General features: G+C 37.4%; 1 protein-coding gene across 2 annotated transcripts in view; it reads right to left on the reverse strand.

Annotated features, from left to right (window-relative positions):
• Window positions 1-18,021, reverse strand: part of LOC136255793 (cell adhesion molecule DSCAML1-like) — a 35,109-nt gene that overhangs the window by 15,342 nt on the left and 1,746 nt on the right. The window contains exons 1-9 of one of the 2 annotated variants that reach the window (XM_066048687.1): window positions 13,310-13,449; window positions 11,655-12,962; window positions 10,230-10,547; window positions 9,848-10,171; window positions 9,238-9,540; window positions 8,632-8,964; window positions 6,509-6,681; window positions 5,792-5,954; window positions 3,851-3,975 (exon numbers count right to left, since the gene is read on the reverse strand). In XM_066048687.1, coding sequence (XP_065904759.1) covers window positions 3,851-3,975; window positions 5,792-5,954; window positions 6,509-6,681; window positions 8,632-8,964; window positions 9,238-9,540; window positions 9,848-10,171; window positions 10,230-10,547; window positions 11,655-12,962; window positions 13,310-13,373 — 3,111 coding nt within the window. In that variant the 5' untranslated portion in view covers window positions 13,374-13,449. Of the gene's footprint in view, window positions 1-3,850; window positions 3,976-5,791; window positions 5,955-6,508; window positions 6,682-8,631; window positions 8,965-9,237; window positions 9,541-9,847; window positions 10,172-10,229; window positions 10,548-11,654; window positions 12,963-13,309; window positions 13,450-18,021 lie in introns of those variants that run through there. The other variant, XM_066048686.1, reaches the window with a different exon arrangement.

Consider the following 18,021-nt stretch of genomic DNA (forward strand, 5'->3'; position numbering starts at 1 on the left):
GGCAAAATTTGTGAAGAAAAATCAATCACGTACGATCACTTCAACGTGATGTAAACAAATGCTCATAACTTCTGTATCCTTGGGTCTACTGCAACGAAACAAAGAGTTTACAACACCTCTTGAGCAGGCGAATAAGATTATATCCTGGGTTTATTGTTAGTCCTTTCCTTCAATATGAAAGAGGCATTCAAACAATATACGAAATTTTTTCAATAGTATGCAAGTATTTCACCCGATGTATTCAATGCTTTATACAGTAAATTTAGGCTCGATTGTATGTCGGGTTTTCGCATATCCATTTACATATATATATATATATATATGTAACAGTTGTATCATGTACCCGAGTGATTTGCCTGATATGTACGCCCAAGTTCGAGGGCTGTTAGGCCCGAGAGCGTGGGTGTACATATCAGGCAAATCACGAGGGCGCGTGATATAACTGATATGTACCATGCCAAACTTATGGGCAATTAATCACCCAAACCAATATGAGGCCGACCACCGAATTCATTATATAGACCAACTTGTGAAATTCGATTATGGGACGGCAACAATTAACGTTGTGACCACGTTTGTTAACATAAACGGGCAAATCCTACAGATATCATGGAAACATTCAATTTAGCGATTTTACAAGTGTTTCAAAGTTGCTACATCACTTAAACACTGTTTACACAGTTTTCTAAACACCCAGAGGGGTAAGCTTCGCCGTAGAGTGGTTACCTCGTGATATACGAAAAGTGGACGTGGTACGTAATCAAACACAGGGACAAGCGCTTGTAAATAACCCACGACACTAGTTCTCACCTTGAATCTTTGTTTGTCAACTCATAGGGTGGTAAGGGAGTCGAATCGCCTCCGTTTGAGTGCTGTAGGAGTAGGATGGAAAATCGGCTTCGTGGTTTTCATCACGTGAGCAATAATAAACTCCCACAACCGAATGCTGCCAGGATTCTTTTAAAAACAAACCAACATTACCTCACCAGATATGGTTTAACTGAAATAAACCATGGCCAGCCATGGTTTAACTTAAATGTACCATGGCAAGCCAGGGTTTATGAGATATGTACCCTGAAATTTGCCTTTGAAGTTAGGTGGCTTCATGGTACATATATATACCACTTATACCACGACTGTGTCGGGATTTTGCTGTTGATATGACAAACTAGTGCTCAACCAATACAGAAAAGTACCTACCAATCCGATACTAAAGCCAATTTGTAATAGTTATACCTCTTCATTGCATCTGTAGACAAGAACAATGATTTGTGTAAAAACAAACCTCAAAGCAAAGCCATTATTAAAATTTATTATCATCTACATCATCTTTGATTTCACAACTTTTTCACCCAGGATTTTTGAAGGCCACACCTTTTCTATACAGCTTGGCTGTTTTTGTGTGGATAGTATATATGTGCCATCTATCCATAATTCTAGACTTCATACAAGCATGTCTATCAAATCATTTTTTAAGATAATTTATGATCATGACTAAATAGCAATCCAGGTGTTAGTGAGTACCTACTGTACTGCACATTTAGATAATAAGAATTTTGTACAATGAAACTGAAACTGAAAGGCATTTTAGAAAGAGTTGATTTTGTTTCCACAACAGCAGATGTCAGCCACATACAATATACATTATGTCCTTGCCAATAAGAAGATAGTCAATCAGTTTGGGCTTTACAGAAAAGTCACTGCTACAATGGCAGACAATATATTGAGTCTGTCAAGGTATTCAAAACTTACTCGCTATAGATATAACATCAATACCTGATGAGGACATTTAGCAACAAGAAGGGGACTGTCAAGTTGAGGAAGTAACTATGTTGGAAAATGAGTGATACTTTGATGTTGGAGCCAGAGGACAATAACGACTTAATTTAACTTAGCGCATGCTTAGACATAGACAGAAAGTTTGTCATTATCATCTCTGTAGGGACCTGCCGATTATGCTCATTATTTTACCTATTGTGCTATGCTGCACTGCTCAAAAATTTACCTATTATGCTTAAATTAATGCTCAATATTTACTTATTATGCTCTAACTATGCTCAATATTTATATCTCAGTTCGCATGTTTTTCCAGGTACAGTATGTTCAACAGCCAATTTTGGCAGGTTTTGATAAACCTGCCTTTTGCCAGTTTTGGCAACATTCAGTATCATATTTTTGCCAATTGTGGCAAAATTAGGTTTATCCCAGATGTTGGCAAATTCAGCATTGTCCATATTTTGCCAAATGTAGATCCAACATGTTGCCATTTTTGTCAATCTATTGGGTTCCATATTTTGCAGCTATTGGGTTATTGCCAAAGTTGGAACAGCCTTAAAAGCAAAGTCTGGCAATGTAAAGAATTCTATTTTGCCATTGTTGGCAATTTACGAAATGCAACTTCAAAGTAGTGACAACAACAGAATTAATGTAAAAGTTATTGAGCTTCCAAAACTGGCTCTTTTAAGCCCAAATTTGGCAGGACCTTTTTTGTCAAAGTTGGCAATAATTTGTGACCCCCATTATTGCCAACATTGGCATTATGTGGGATCTGAATTATTGCAAAACAATAGAGCAACGTATTTTCCTTGGCAAGCTAAGGAGAGTATACACCGCTTTGTCATGGAACCAGTAAGTGCTTCAATTTCTCTCACAAGCATCTTAACAGTTATTCCAAAATTGGAAGGTATCAGGTTTTACTTATACAGTGCTGTGTGTAACCATTGATTGTGGGTTTGAGTTTCCATTTTTGGCAAGAAATAAGATGTTTTTTTTTATTGCCAAGTTTGACATGCCTATTTCATGCCAATAATGGAATCTTGGAAATTCTAACTTGCCAATTTTGGAAAATCAAACTTGCCAATTTTGGAAATTCAAACTTGCCAATTTTGGAAATTCAAACTTGCCAATTTTGGAAATTCAAACTTGCAAATTTTGGAAATTCAAACTTGCCAATTTTGGTAATTATAAACTTACTGATATTATGAAACTTGCCAATTTTGGTAATTACAGAACTTGCCCATTTTGGATATTTTATAAACTTACATTTATAATCTTGCCAACTTTGGTAGCTATAAAAGCTTCCAGTTTTGAAACCCCAAACTGAAATTCAATCCCACAATTAAAAAATACCTTTGCAACTATAAAAGGACATGGAATTTATGCCACTTTTGGAAATATCATAGAGCTGCTAGTGATACATTTTTGAAGCAGCTCTAAAAGTTGCCAGTTTTGGCAGCTTTGAAAGGTGCCAGTTTTGGCAGCTTCTGAAGTTGCCAATTTTGGCAGCTTCTGAAGTTGCCAATTTTGGCAGCTTTGAAAGTTGCCAAAAATGGCAAAAAGTAGGTTTATCAAAACCTGCCAACAATGGTTCAGGAACATACCTCGTTTTTCTAATAACTTTGCACTTTATGGGAATACAGTAAGTGGTTGAAGCACGGACTGTAAATCCTTGCTTGTCAAAATGCATGTCACAGAAAAGATCAATATACTCTTACTCTAATAGAACAGTCAGCTACCTGATAATATTTATTAGAGTTACTGACTGTTCCATTAGAGTATATCAATTTTTTTGTTTGATATGTATTTTGATAAGCAAGAATTTATAGTATTGCACAAGTTTTTTTGTCTATTATACTAGCATTATGCTCAATGCTTTCAGGCACCTATTATGCTCATTATTATGCCAGCATAATCGGAGGGTCCCTACATCTCTGTCAAAGAATATCTACAGATTTTTTTGCTAAACGTGTTTCTCTGCATGTGGAGCACGGATAGCCAGTCCACAGTAGTGTCGGACCATCATAATTAATATTGTTTTAGCTATATTACATTCAGTTATGCAGTCACTCACTGTAGACTTGTAGCCTACATAAATGCATGTGATATTGTACTGTCTGACCACTCCAAGTGTTGGAGCATCCCATCGGAATACAACATTAGTAGATGTGATGTTGACTGCTCTCAGGTTGCTGTAAACTACACATTTACAAGATCATACTGTACATATAATATAAACTGCATGCATCCATATATACATGGTTATTCAACACACAAACACAGTAAAACTACTCAGATGCACACATTATGTGTCTGTCTCTGGAAAACTGACTTTATCACCTATTTGTAAGTGGTGGATTTTAGTATTCAGAGTATTGTGGCTCGACAATGGTTGAGGTTATCTACGTATGTGTACCAATCTCATAATGTTTTATGCTAATGTTTTACTTTCCAGAGTGTCCACTACACAAGTAGCTATAGCCATCAGTTTACTTTCCCACCATTTAAGATATTTTCCATAAGATTGATTATATATATATCAGGCAAGCTCCAATAAGGGTGGTGGGTAGGGGGTAGCTGAAGGATTGAAACAGAAGGTGTGTAGAGATGAATTAAGCTGAGTTATGAGTTACGTATTTAAGGCTGAGAAATGGTTAAAATGCAAAGATATACTAGAACTTGTCTATGTAAAGAAGACCATTCCATCTTTATGTTATAAGACTGTTTCAGAATATTATTTTAAGCAAGTTTATAAACAAATGCGAAGCGATAATTGTCCTTTTAGCAACCAGTAATTCTTAACAGTGTTCATGTACTGTATATTATCATTAATTAATATTGGCACTACAGAATGCACAAAAGCTCACACTAAGCTTGGAAAAAGCAGCAACTAAGCTCAGCTCTACTGCTAAAACGCTTAACCACATCACAATTATCATAGCATGAGTTATAATTGGCAAATATATAATCAATGCAGATTTCACAGTGGTGCTTTTATCACAGCATTCTGTGAGAGTTTTTGATTTACAAGAGCTTGTATTGTTACAATTCTCTATGTATGAAGCACCCAAATAAGGATTAACAACACCGTTGTGACTATGAGTGCCTGCATGGTTATATAATCTCACCATGCATAGGTAAGAGGTTACAAGGTTCTACACTGATTTTGATAGTGATATTATTGTAGGTTTGTTTTTCTGGTGAAAAATCAAACCTACTGTCATGGGTAACAAGACCAATTTTCCAGACCCAGTCACATAACATACTAGTGGGCACTATATAAACACCATATACTTCACGCAAACTGCCACACAATAAAAAGCAAAAAAAGAGAAAAGCCTACACCAGCCTTATGAAACACAGCTATTGCCATCCAGCAAACCAGCAATGGGATGCCTGTGCACCACCCAGGCGCTTGAGCCTTGTGCAGGCAAATCCTCCTGGGGGAGGGCTAGTAACCCGTAGGAGGACTGTCCAGGTCTCACAGAGAGTTTGCGGAACCCAAAGTTCCACAACGACCTCAACACCACTAAGCAAGACAAGGACAATTGGGCATTTGCTTCCCCAGTTAACACCAGATACCCATTGATGTTACAGCTGGGTGGGCTGCTTCCCCAGTTGACACCAGGTCACCAGGTCTCCATTTAAACAGCTGGGTAGACTGGAGCAATGTGAGTAAAGTTTCTTGTTCAAGGAAACAACAACAACACCAAAGTGGGATAACCGAGAATCGAACCTGCATGGGACTTCTCAATCACCAGGCAGATGCCCTAATCACTTGGCTATGCTGCCACACACACACACACACACACACACACACACACACACACACACACACACACACACACACACACACACACACACACACACACACACACACACACACACACACACACACATACACACACACACACACACAAACATACACACACACACACACAATCAAATATAGGAAGACACACAGACACACAAACACCACACTGTAATGTACACGTACAATGTAATTTATACGTACCTCTAAGTGACACCATTGATTGCCCAGAAGAGTACACAAAGCTGTCTACCTCAGCAATGGTAACTATTACATCACAAGTGTAAACACCATTATTTAGTAGAGCATTGGAATCAGCAGCATCAATATACAATGATGAAGACAATGCATCATCACTGTTGGTGATCTGCAAAACAAGAAGTACACCTTAGATAATGATTATGCATATCAAGAATCTTAATCACAATTAATGCTGTGTTTTTCCATGTAAATTACAGCAACCAAACACGCTCACCAAATAGACTGTAAGTGTCAGGATTAGACTAGCTATTACACTGCAGTATACAGCATGTACATGATATGAGAGCTATGTGTGCACCAAATGTAATCATGCATGCTTGTGTGACAATTAGCACTGTCAATTAAGAAGTACACACACACATGGTGTATGTGGACAACTGTTTCACGCATGTAACAAGCCACTCATGGTTATGTGTGCAAGCAAAGAATAAAATGCATCCACATGATTAAGTTCGTACATGTGGAAATCACTCTTATAGCATGTGTTGTGAAGTTACTGTATATTTGAGAAGTTACTGTTACTTGAGCTGTACTGTGTCGCAATAACTTGCAGTTTAAAACACATACACTGTACGTACTTACACATCAAACACTACACATATTACTTCAATGCTGGAAGCACACATATATCACATATAATGTGGGTACTGATCTTAATACCTGTATCCTATTACTTAATATGTCCAGAGAATTTCCATTTTTCATCCATGTAAACTGGTACAATGCTTCTACAATGTCTTCCATTACTGCAACTGTACACAACAACTCAACAGCATCTTCTCCTGAATCACCAGTAAACAATGTTGGAGATATGCTGGCAGTTACAGTGGGTGCTAATAAAAGAGTATAGTGACTATAAGGCCAACAATTGCAAATTATTTGTTTCCCAGCAATAAATATCATGAGGGTGGGCAGTTATAATTTATTATATTGTTACATCTATTATTTAATATCAAGGATATTAAAGGGGATCCATTAACTCCTAATTGCCTTTTCTCTTAGAGATGTAAGATTTGATTTGATTTCACTGGGATTAATCAAGATTCAAATCTCATACAAGGTTAGATTCAGGGGCGTAGCCAGACTTTTGGTGATGCTAGGACATAAGCTAAAGACTAAAAAAAAAGGTATCTACCTACTGACAATAGCTTCCCTCCGCCAACTATACCTCCTTATTTATAACTACATACGTAGCTTGCTACACTGCTTCTCTGAATACTGTAACTGCTCTATTAGAGTATCTTGATATGACTGCTCTATTAGAGTATCTCGAATTATTGATTCCTGGGCCTGGGGGGTGGCCGGGATTCTGGCTATGCTTCTGGTTAAATTCAAAGTATTGCAGACCACTCATTTTCTCTGAGCATGCAGCCACCAAATCTTGAAGGTTGTAATAGAGTTTGCTGGCTGGGTGCATCATGCTTGTAGTTGTAATGCCTTTAGCCATCAACTACAACAGTACAAATTTTCCATATGTTCCACACACATAACAGATTGTCAGATGAGTGGGACCCCTAGCTGTTCATTAATCTATCTTGTTCACCAATGACTACTTGAATAGATCTGCTGCTTGTAATCCTGGAATGGATTTAAACTACTTAATTACCCATGCATTTCAGCACTAAACAACATCAGAAACTCACTACCTTTCCAATAATACAATGCCATTTGCTCACACTAGTACTTATAAGCAAAAATAATTAGATCACGTGACTATCAAATGCACTAATAAATTTGCATGTGGCTCTGAAATTACCATGCGGGTAGGTGACAGGAAACAAGTAATTTACAACTGGTGGCCAAAACATGGAAAATAAATTACAGGTGCTTATTTTATTGATCACAAGTCACGAGTGCAACAGGCTATGGAGTTTGGACTTGTCTCATTGTGTTCACCATAAACAGCGGAATTCGGCAAAGTATAGTGTTTGAGACATATATCCACCCATGCATTCAAGCAAGAAGGCATATAAACTGCAACAATAATCTAACATTTTGCTGTAAACAAACACACATACCTCACTTTTTGCTTCATGCATGGTACAGAAACAAAATATATTCTTACTCTCCGTGAAGAGGCAATCCATCAATATGAGCATTATTTCAAGCTTTGAAGCTGATAAAATGTGTGAAAATTATGGCTGAAACACACATTTGTTTGTCCAATGTATTTCAATGCAGGGCCACCCAGAGAAATTAAGGGGCACAGGGCAAAGAGTTAAAGTGGGGCCCCAGGGCAAGGAGGTTTCCAGGTTGAAGACCATAAAAAAAAAGGTCATTACATGCTGACAGTGACAATAGCTGCCCCTCACCAACCATATCTCCTAAAAGAGTGCAGCCCTAAAAAAGGCTATGGTGAAAAAAGATGTGAAATCCAAGGTGGCGGCCAAGAAATGGCTGTGATGGTAGGTTAATGGTAAAAATTTTAATAACGGCAATTTAGGTGAATTTTTTGCCAAGACCAAGTGGCACAAAGATTCACCTGAATTGTCGTTATAAGCTTGCTACACTGCTCCTCTGAAGAATACTGTGACTGCTCTATTAGAGTATCTAGATCTGACTGCTCTATTAGAGTATATCGATCTTTTAAACAAGTATTCGAAGGGCCCTTCATGGGGTCTCCTGGGGCCCCTTCCAGGCTGGGGCTCGGGGCAAAATGCCCCCCCCTGTGGGCGGCCCTGTTTCAATTCAAAAACAGAATTATGCAAACTAGTTGGGTTTTCGTTCAATTCATTTCTACATGTATCTCCATAACAAACATACACAACTACACACCTACGTACCATCTACTCCTACAACCACACGATAGATATTGTAGGCATTAATATAACCAAGTACTATCACAGTACAAAGATAATCTCTTGCATCACTCCTGAGAAGTGGTAAAAATGTCACGGTCCTCATGATCTGTGATCCATTAGTGGTCAGATCTGACAATATCACTCGTGATGATTGTCGTATATCCACATACTCTGATAATGAATTCTGCTCTGTCCAGTTTAACATAACCAGAGAAGAAGACACACCAAGGAGTGTGGCCCTGCATGTGAGGTTGTATAGTTGTCCACTGACAGGACGCCTATATGGCTGTGATATGCTAAGTGGTACCTGAGGAACTGTCAAGAAATGTGTCATGTAATTTATAATGTAAACTGCTATACACAAAACATGTGTAATGTAAATTTGGCAGAAAAATTAGAAAAACAATCTTAATTATCATGTAATATGGCCTACAAGTACAAGTGTTGAATCTAGCCAATTTTTAAATCAATATTTTGTTAAACATGCACTAACTTTCTAAATAAATGTATTATACTCAACACTGTTGAGCCTATATGAACAGTGCTCATGATTCATGCACAATTCTATATCCTATGCAATTTACATACCATCCACTTGCAGTTCAAAGGTATCATTATGTGTAACTGGTGGGGTGCTGTTAATCACCACATCACACTCATACACCTTTCCAGTATCATTAGTGGTCAATAGTGAGATGTTGTAGTAACTTGTATACAAAAGATTTACACGAACTGCTCCTATTGTCCTTGAAAGTATGGTACCATCCCTGCTCCATGTAATGTCCACACTGCTGACAATGCCTTTAGATACTACCACATAGCAAGCTAGTGCTAGTGGTTGACCAGCATTCTGAGCTCCGAGAGGTACTATTGTCACTTGAGGTCTCTGAACTATTGAGAGAAGGTTGTGCATACTGCAAGATACAGTATTATATGTGACCGGATTTGCGAAAAGGTACCTTTTTCACACATTTGACATACTAGCAAACAAAATGTCATAACTGTTGACTCCTTGCACTGATTGACTTTCTTTTTGTATCAAAATGTAGCCACATAATGTAGGCATACGCATGGAAAATTACAGATACGTGCTTGCAATGATACAAAAGTTACAAAGTTTGAAAGTTGAAAAAATGGGTCAAATTTTATGTGTGAAAAAGGTACCTTTTCGCAAATCCGGTCACATATGTTAACTCACTTGGAAGAGGGTCAATATTAAAAGAGCCTGATGCTCTGGCATTTAATATAACCACAGTACAGGTGTATACACCTTGATCTCCCTCTCTCAGATATTTAAACAGAAGCTCACTAGAGAAATTGTTTAGATGTTGATATGGAGGAAAGATGGTCATCCTAGAAGTGTTGGTGATAGTGTTCCCTGTGGGTCCTGTCCAGCTGAACTGTACTGCATTCAACTCCACTCCTTTATGTGTAGTAGCTCTGCATCCAATGAGCTGGGTAAAACCCACCATGGTGGTTTCAATAGGTCCACGAGCATATGTGGAAATGACAGGATTAGGAACTATATGTACCATAAACACAATATAAATACCCACAACAATACAATGTAGTTGTCATACCATTCAATTTCAGTGTGATGGTGCTTGTAGCCATTACTGGTGGACTGGTGTTAATTATAATGTAACACTGGTAGATTCTGCCCTCATCATTTGTGCTTAATGCTGAGATATTATATGTATCTTTACACACTGATGAGTTGCTATATCTAATGCAAAAACCGGTCCCTTCAATTTGTCTTAAATTCACTCCACCATTAGACCACACAAATTTTACAGTGGTTGTAACACATTCTGGAGCAATTGCAGTACATTCCAATGTTAGTGGCTGACCAAGCATCTTGGGACTGACAGCAGTTAAATCCACAGAGGGCAAAGACACTATGTATGGTATACAACTGATTTATAACACTGGCGGCAAACTTTGATCAGTCCACACACCACAAATATATATGCAGTAGTATGCATTACTTTTATATTGGTTACCAGTATACAAATGGTAACACAGCTAAGCACCACATTTAGGCTACATAATCTGGCCACTAGTTAGTCAAAGGTATCATAGAAACCACATCATCACCGGAGGTCAAAATACAAAATATCTGAATTTACCAATACATTAAGTACCATCACATTGCTAAATGAATATCTGAAACACTTCATTCTCTCTGTATGGGAAGCAGTTAGTAATGCACTTATTATGTTGGAACAATTTTAGATAGAGAAAAGAATTAGCAAATGTTCAGAAATAGGTTTAAATAATAATTGCATGTGTAATGCAAAATATTTTGGATACACCATAATACAATGCAAGCATAAAACAGTTGAGATACTTTAATAGAGCCATACGTCACTTAAATGAAAATTTTATGCTTTTTTAAGGAACAGTTTTTGAGAGTAGTAGTGACTAAAAACACCAGAAAGAATAATGGGAAGTTTTTGGAGCATAACACAGTGTAAGCAGTACAATGATTGGGCTATGCAATGGATATCAAGACACACGATGGTGTGTTGTGCGGCCAAGTACAGCCAGTGCGGGTGTGCAACAGACAAGTGTGTATTTACAGGAATGAAGAAAATGCCGTTTTCACACATTCGTAGATAATGGCTGGACGGAAATTAACCATTTTTGCCGTGGAACCTCCCTCAGGGTAGGGCACCCCACATTCCAAATTTGAGCTGAATTCACCTATCCATCATTGAGATATGCACTATAGTTGCAACGATACAGTGTGTAGATGTATCGATATATTGCCTCTGGTATACCTTAAAGATTTATGTTTCCATTATCACCACCAAGTAAGATGCTATAATCAATGCACGTGAAGCAACTAATGCACAATCTAGGTCAGACCTATATATTGTACAATCCAGACCCGGTTGATCAGGAAGGACAAAACATGTACAAGATGACCCAGTTGATCTGACACATGCAAGTTTAATCCTGATCTATAGCATATAAACAATTATTTTGTGCAGAGGGCATACCTGTTGAATCGTGTAACTTCTGAAAATAGAATCCACCAGGATGACCATAACCTTTATATCTTGCAAACCCATACACTATTGTTGTCATCAGAGCTGATGTGTTGGTATGGATGACCTCAACCACACCCTCTGATATAGTCACTTTTGTAGCATATGCTTCAATGACATTGTTAACTTTAACTGGTACCCATTCCTGTGTGTCTAGTGACTTGTTCACTCCTCCTGATATCAAGTACATCATGTCAGGTTGATAATATTGTGCCAGTACTATAATGTTGACAAAGCTAGCATAGTTTGCATCATTGATAGTAGAGAAAATAAACTTGTTAGTGTAATGTATTGCGGCAGGTATGGTGGTCATCATTGGATCACCAGTGACATTGTCATCATTTTGTCCATGACTAAACTGTGCTACAAATACTTCCTTATTTGAATAAATTGCACAGTGTTCTTGATAAGAATATGTTCTTTTAATGATTACTCCTTCATTAAAGGTATTGGATTCCTTTGAGTTGTTACAGTAAATATCAACAACAGTGAAATTATAAGCAGCCAATACTTTAATAGTATATGACCTTCTAGTAGCTAATGGTGCAGTATAATATACTCTACCCCATAATGAGGTGGGTGGTATTTGCTCTATCAGATAATCACAACCTCCAGCCTCTTCCGGCAATAAAGCACATTCATGGCCACTAAAAGCTGACAGTGGTTTGTTTGTAACAACCTTTATCCCAGATACGTTAGAGTCAGTACTTAAAATTGATCCAATAAATGCAGTTTTCAGTTCATCAAGACTGAAGGAAAACTCTGTATTTCTCAGAATATTTGTTAGTACACCTTCTGCTTTTAGTATGCTATCTTGAGCAGTCATCACTGTTACAGTTGTGTCATTCTCTATACCCACTAACATTACTGTACTAAAGAGACTATTAGAGCTCACCGACATCCTGTAGTATACATACACATTGTCACATGAACCAATAAACGGTAGAACAAAGAATGTACCAGTGGATGACAAGTCTGGTTCATCAGGTACACTTTGACCAATTAATGTTACTTTATTACTACTGGTCCATACATAGATTCCTTTATTTCCATTAGTAGATATTGACATTTCAATGTCATGGGTAAAGTTGACAACTGCCTTACCACCAGCAATTACAGTACCATTCAGATAGAATCCTATTCCTGGGGCTTCAACTATAAATGAAACTGGGTGTGTTTCAGTGGTCATCAGTAACAGTGAAGGATTGCCACCCCTCCAATTCTCAAAAAAGCCAACATGGAAGACAGCAGTGGTGTTGGCTAAATATGATACAACACAAAGTGTGACACATTTACACATGTGATAACCATCCACGACATATTATAAACATCTTAGCTAACTGCTCATATATCATACAGTACTAGTGATCAAAGAGGTTTGCAATTTTCTCACAAAAAAGTACACATGAAATGCACATTTAAACATTTTCACAAAAGTGTGTAAGGCTATACTACTTCTACTAGTTTGATTGTTTTATGAAATGTCAGATGCATTGGGTCAGCGTATAACTTAGCCAAATACTCTAAGTCACATCAAATACGTATGTAAATCTATAATTAATTCAATTCTATTGTAATTATTTGTATTAATTTATCTGTACGCTCACCTTCATTTTTGAAGTTGTACAGTATAGCTATGTAGGTAAATAATATACCAATCAACGGCATCATTTTGTCTAGCAAAATTGTAATTCCTTACTCAAATGACGTATGAACGTCTGTTAAATAGAGCAGTCTTTCATCTCACATGACAAGTGAGCAAGTGGCGTGATAAAACTACAAAGTCTATTTTGCATTAATTATTGCATGGTATGAGCTATTATCAGCACCCTGTACTTCAGTAATTGACTAATTATTGGCAGATCATGTGAATCTGTGCATAGGTGCCTTACTGATTCATTCCAGAATATACTGTAAGTGTCCTTAGAAAATTCCATTACACAGAAGTTTACAAAGTTGAGGCCAGCTGTTTGAGATATTCAGGTTAAGACCCAACAGGTTTTATACTAATCTAATACAAAATTGTTTTAACACAATTTCACCATTAGCCAGCGTAGCTTGTAGAGTGTTTTCTCAACAATAATTATGCAACCAAGTACTAAAGATAATAAGAAATGTGGTTAAAATTGCATCATAAATAATAACAAATAATTATTAATGTTTGTGAGAAAACTACAAGGCCTATGAACTTGCGCTAACCAGGGTTTGGATCGCCAGTGAAAAAAGGCACAACTGTATAATAATTGGGAGTTTTCGTGCCAGTGATTGAAACAGTACGACAATTCTATTTAAGGCCGATCAAAACTGATGAGCATGTGATTTATGTTCCAACCAGTGCCAGTGCATTTTTGAACAGGTGTTAATCTAGATAGTTGAAGCGACGAGCCATCATCCATGAAAGTAAACGTAGAAATGTTAGTGTTAATTAGTTTCACTGATGTGTGGTTCAAACCATTTGCCGTTTTGCAAGTGACCAAGGTGGCTCAGTGTTTCACGGCATTGGAAAGAGGTCTGAGGGCGCTTGCGAGAAGATAACGTTGTGACAAGGGTGAAGTAAGTCTGTTGTATTGTATATAAAGTACTGCACAATCGAGATACTCTAATAGAGCAGTCAGTCACTTATTAAACTGTGTAATAGAACACACACTTAATTGCTGGTAAAAAGTCTAGCTCTCCATCCTAAAAATAATTGGTCCTATTATGCTTACAGAAGTTAAGCTATGTATGTTCACCCTGCAAGCCTGCACAGATCGATATACTCTAATAGAGCAGTCACTTACCATGATATAGCAGTAAGTTTCATATCCCGTACATTTTACTCTCTGGAACAGTATGTGGTAGCTACACACTGTATATGCCTTGCCCTGGTATTAGGTTGTTATGTTAGTACACGTACTTGGTTGTACATGATGCAGTCCTAGTAATAATAATAACTGTTACAATAATAATAATGATGATGATTTTAAGAAATGTTTATAGGGTATCAAAGCCAACTGTCACTGGGTATAGTCTCCATATATGTTTGGTAGTCTGTTTACATACAATATCAATAATTGGTGCTTGTGCTATACAAATAAATCATCTAGTCTTGCATGGCCAGACCACCAATCAGTTGGCACAGAAAAAGCAGTCTGTTTGGCCATGTAATACTAAAAATCATCTACAAAAATCACCATAAGACCATTTCAACGTGATTAGCTGTTTAATGGGCAAAAATGTCATCAGTACAAGATCTGTACGTAGGTCAGCACATTAATAAAATATTAACAGAAATCAGGACAAAGGTAGTGTAAAAGTACAAGTATGGGGGCAAGGTCTGATCAAATGACTGCTCATTTTGTGTTTTTAGAAGGTATACAACACTGGAAGAATGCAAAGCTTGTGCTAATAGTTTATAGCAGTATTGTACCTTGAGTTTTCACTGATAAAAATTTATTTGAATATTTTAATCCATGGGTCAGTTGGAAACAATTGACATGGCCTAAAACACAAGTTCAGAGGAATGATCATAATGTTGTTACAAAATGGTTGATCAGTTCATTGGCACCATTAAACAACCAAATGAAGTTGAGATGACCTTGATGATCAACATGGAGGGTCTCAGAAGGTACAAAATTCAGAAAATTGTGCTCATATTTATCGTCATGTATGGCCTGACCACTTTTCTCTGTAGCTAGTTTGTGTGGAGGAAAGCCAGGTTTTTCTTCCAACTAAAACTACACATGGGAAAACGCGGTCTGTCAATGCGAGACTAGAATTCCAGCTGGAAACAGGCTTCTTAAAGTGGATCAACATCTTCGACAAAGAAAAGGGTGATCTCGGGTGCAGGAATTTGGCTACAGTGAGATCTTAATTGCTGCAATCGCCCACTCACCTTGCCACTGCCTAAACATTGTGATTGTTGTGTGGAGGAAAAGGACTGATCTAGTTACAGGTAAAAGGATCTGGTTACAGGTGAAAAGATAAGGCGATGCTTATTAAATGGTGATGATAACGTTATAATTTGACAATTACATTTACAAGGGATCAGGAGTCTAGTCTCAGGGGATACCAAGTTACTAAAAAGTAATAATAATTGGAGCCCTGGCAAGACAAAAAAGTTAAATAGTTCGTGTAGCTACTTGTAAAACTATACCAACAGTTCAACAGATCGACTACATCCTGGAGACGGCAGCACGAGCTGCCTGCTGAAGTATGGAACGTATAGTACTCTTTGGTAGATGGCATATATATACATTGCTAAGTTTTGTAATGGTCAATGGCATAAAATGGCCTAGATAGCTAACTTCACCTGTCACAAAATCAAGCAAAAATCCAGCATGTTGAAGGTCCAGCAGTAATGAACCAAGTTTATGTGAGTCCAGTAAGGGCCAAGTGGGATTTGACAATTCCATGAACCAAATGTTCCACTAGAAGCTCCCCCCCCCCCCCCCCCACTGCTGGAATACTGTTGCCGTTAGGTACACGGGAACTATGATGTTACAAAGAAATGGACCCCCATTTTGGTCCCCCCCAGTCCAAATATATCGAAGTAATTGGACCCCCCGGAACAAAAATTTTTGAAATATATGGACCACCGCTGAAATATTTTACCCATCCTACAAAATTTATTAGTAACATGATTTGCACACATTCAAAGGGGGGTCCAGATATTTCAGCTGAAATATTCGATCCCCTGTCTATACTATATCCTGTTGCATTCAGCTAACTATACCATGCACAGAAGTGACTAGTGTAATACCATATAAAGTGTCTAACTATATATTTCGGGCAAGCTAGTGTTTACCACAGAGTAGAGGCTCAGCCGCAGGGAAGCAGGAGAACATTTATTCTCCAGTGTATACAATTAGGATAATATAGCTATTAATTTCTTTTTGGAAAACAGCTAGGGTATTGTTATTGCTTATTATTATTAGTTTAGTCACAAAAATGACAAGGTGAATACAAAAGGCTATAGGACTATACCATACACAAAGCATAGTTAAGTACAAAAAAAAGTAAACAATTCAGTACACGAAGACAGAACTATTTATTTATTTATTACACAAGTACAAATACAGCTGAGACTTCAATACATTAACACGGTTAGACAAATAAACTACTAAGGTACACAATTCCAAAAGAACACACTTTACAAAAAGCGAAATCTATAACAACTAAGCAATGCCTGCTTACAACAGATAGCAAGTGAATGTGATCTGCCTGGTAGGGATAGAAGACAGAGTAAAATATTCTTCAAAATCTAAGCAATGATAGTGGATCAAAATGTTATGGACTCAGATAGGATGGTAAAAAAATGCGATGAGATAGGAGGGAAGGCAGTGTAAGTCAGAGTAACAGTGGTGTCCAGTGAACAATTAAATTGATTACCACATAATTGGACTGATTCTAATTCCTTAATTCTCTGTTGGGTGTATGCTATACTCCTACAAAAAGAAAAAAAAAGAAAGGAAATGGCAATTAAATCTTTGGACGCATGTGACTAAACAGGACCACAACATAAAGGACCTGTGTGGACAGGAGTGGTTACAAAATTAAAATTTAGTAAAATACAGTTATTTTAATAGGTATGGTTGGCTGAGTCCACCCACTCTTTGTATAGCTGAGCTACGAAAATTATTTAAGAAGATGAAATCTATTAATCTATTATAGGCAGCATCATTCAACATCTTCCTAACAAACAACGTGGAAGATGCTGTTAATTCAGCAGATTGTTCATGGAGACTGCTGGTACTGGCCAAACAATGTACAGTAATTTCAATTGTCTCATAGTAACTTAATATAGCTACTTCTAAATATCTACAGCAATTGGAGGTACTCTACTTTGGATTGCTTTCCGGAAAGGGCTGATTGTATAATTATGATGAGTCCAAAGGGAAAGTCAATTCTATACATCACATTATCATAGTGAATAATATCTGGGTGATAGCTTGTTGTTAGTATGCCGGATATTGCTTAAGATGCTTCAGTAGCTAGTTCTGTAGGTCTGCATATAGCGATACTTCAACAAATGAAAATTAGCAAACATTTTGATGAGTTTTGTAGCTAGAACATGCAGCAACCTTATTGTGATGGTAAGTGTATCTCTGCTGACTTATAGCAACAGGGTACAACCATAATAATACATGTGCCATACAAAGGTAGGTGGAGTTACACAATAGGCACTTTACATCTCATTGCATGGATTGATGTTGGCAGTTAAGTGTCGGCAGAGACAGCCCGTAAGAGAAATACAATAGTTAGACACTTTGTACCTGTTAAGAAAGAAACTGGAGTGGTTAGCTGAATGCAACAGGTAAGGGTAAAGATAGTATACACA

The sequence above is a fragment of the Dysidea avara genome, chromosome 5 (genome assembly GCF_963678975.1).
Source record: "Dysidea avara chromosome 5, odDysAvar1.4, whole genome shotgun sequence".
NCBI classification, from domain to species: domain Eukaryota; kingdom Metazoa; phylum Porifera; class Demospongiae; order Dictyoceratida; family Dysideidae; genus Dysidea; species Dysidea avara.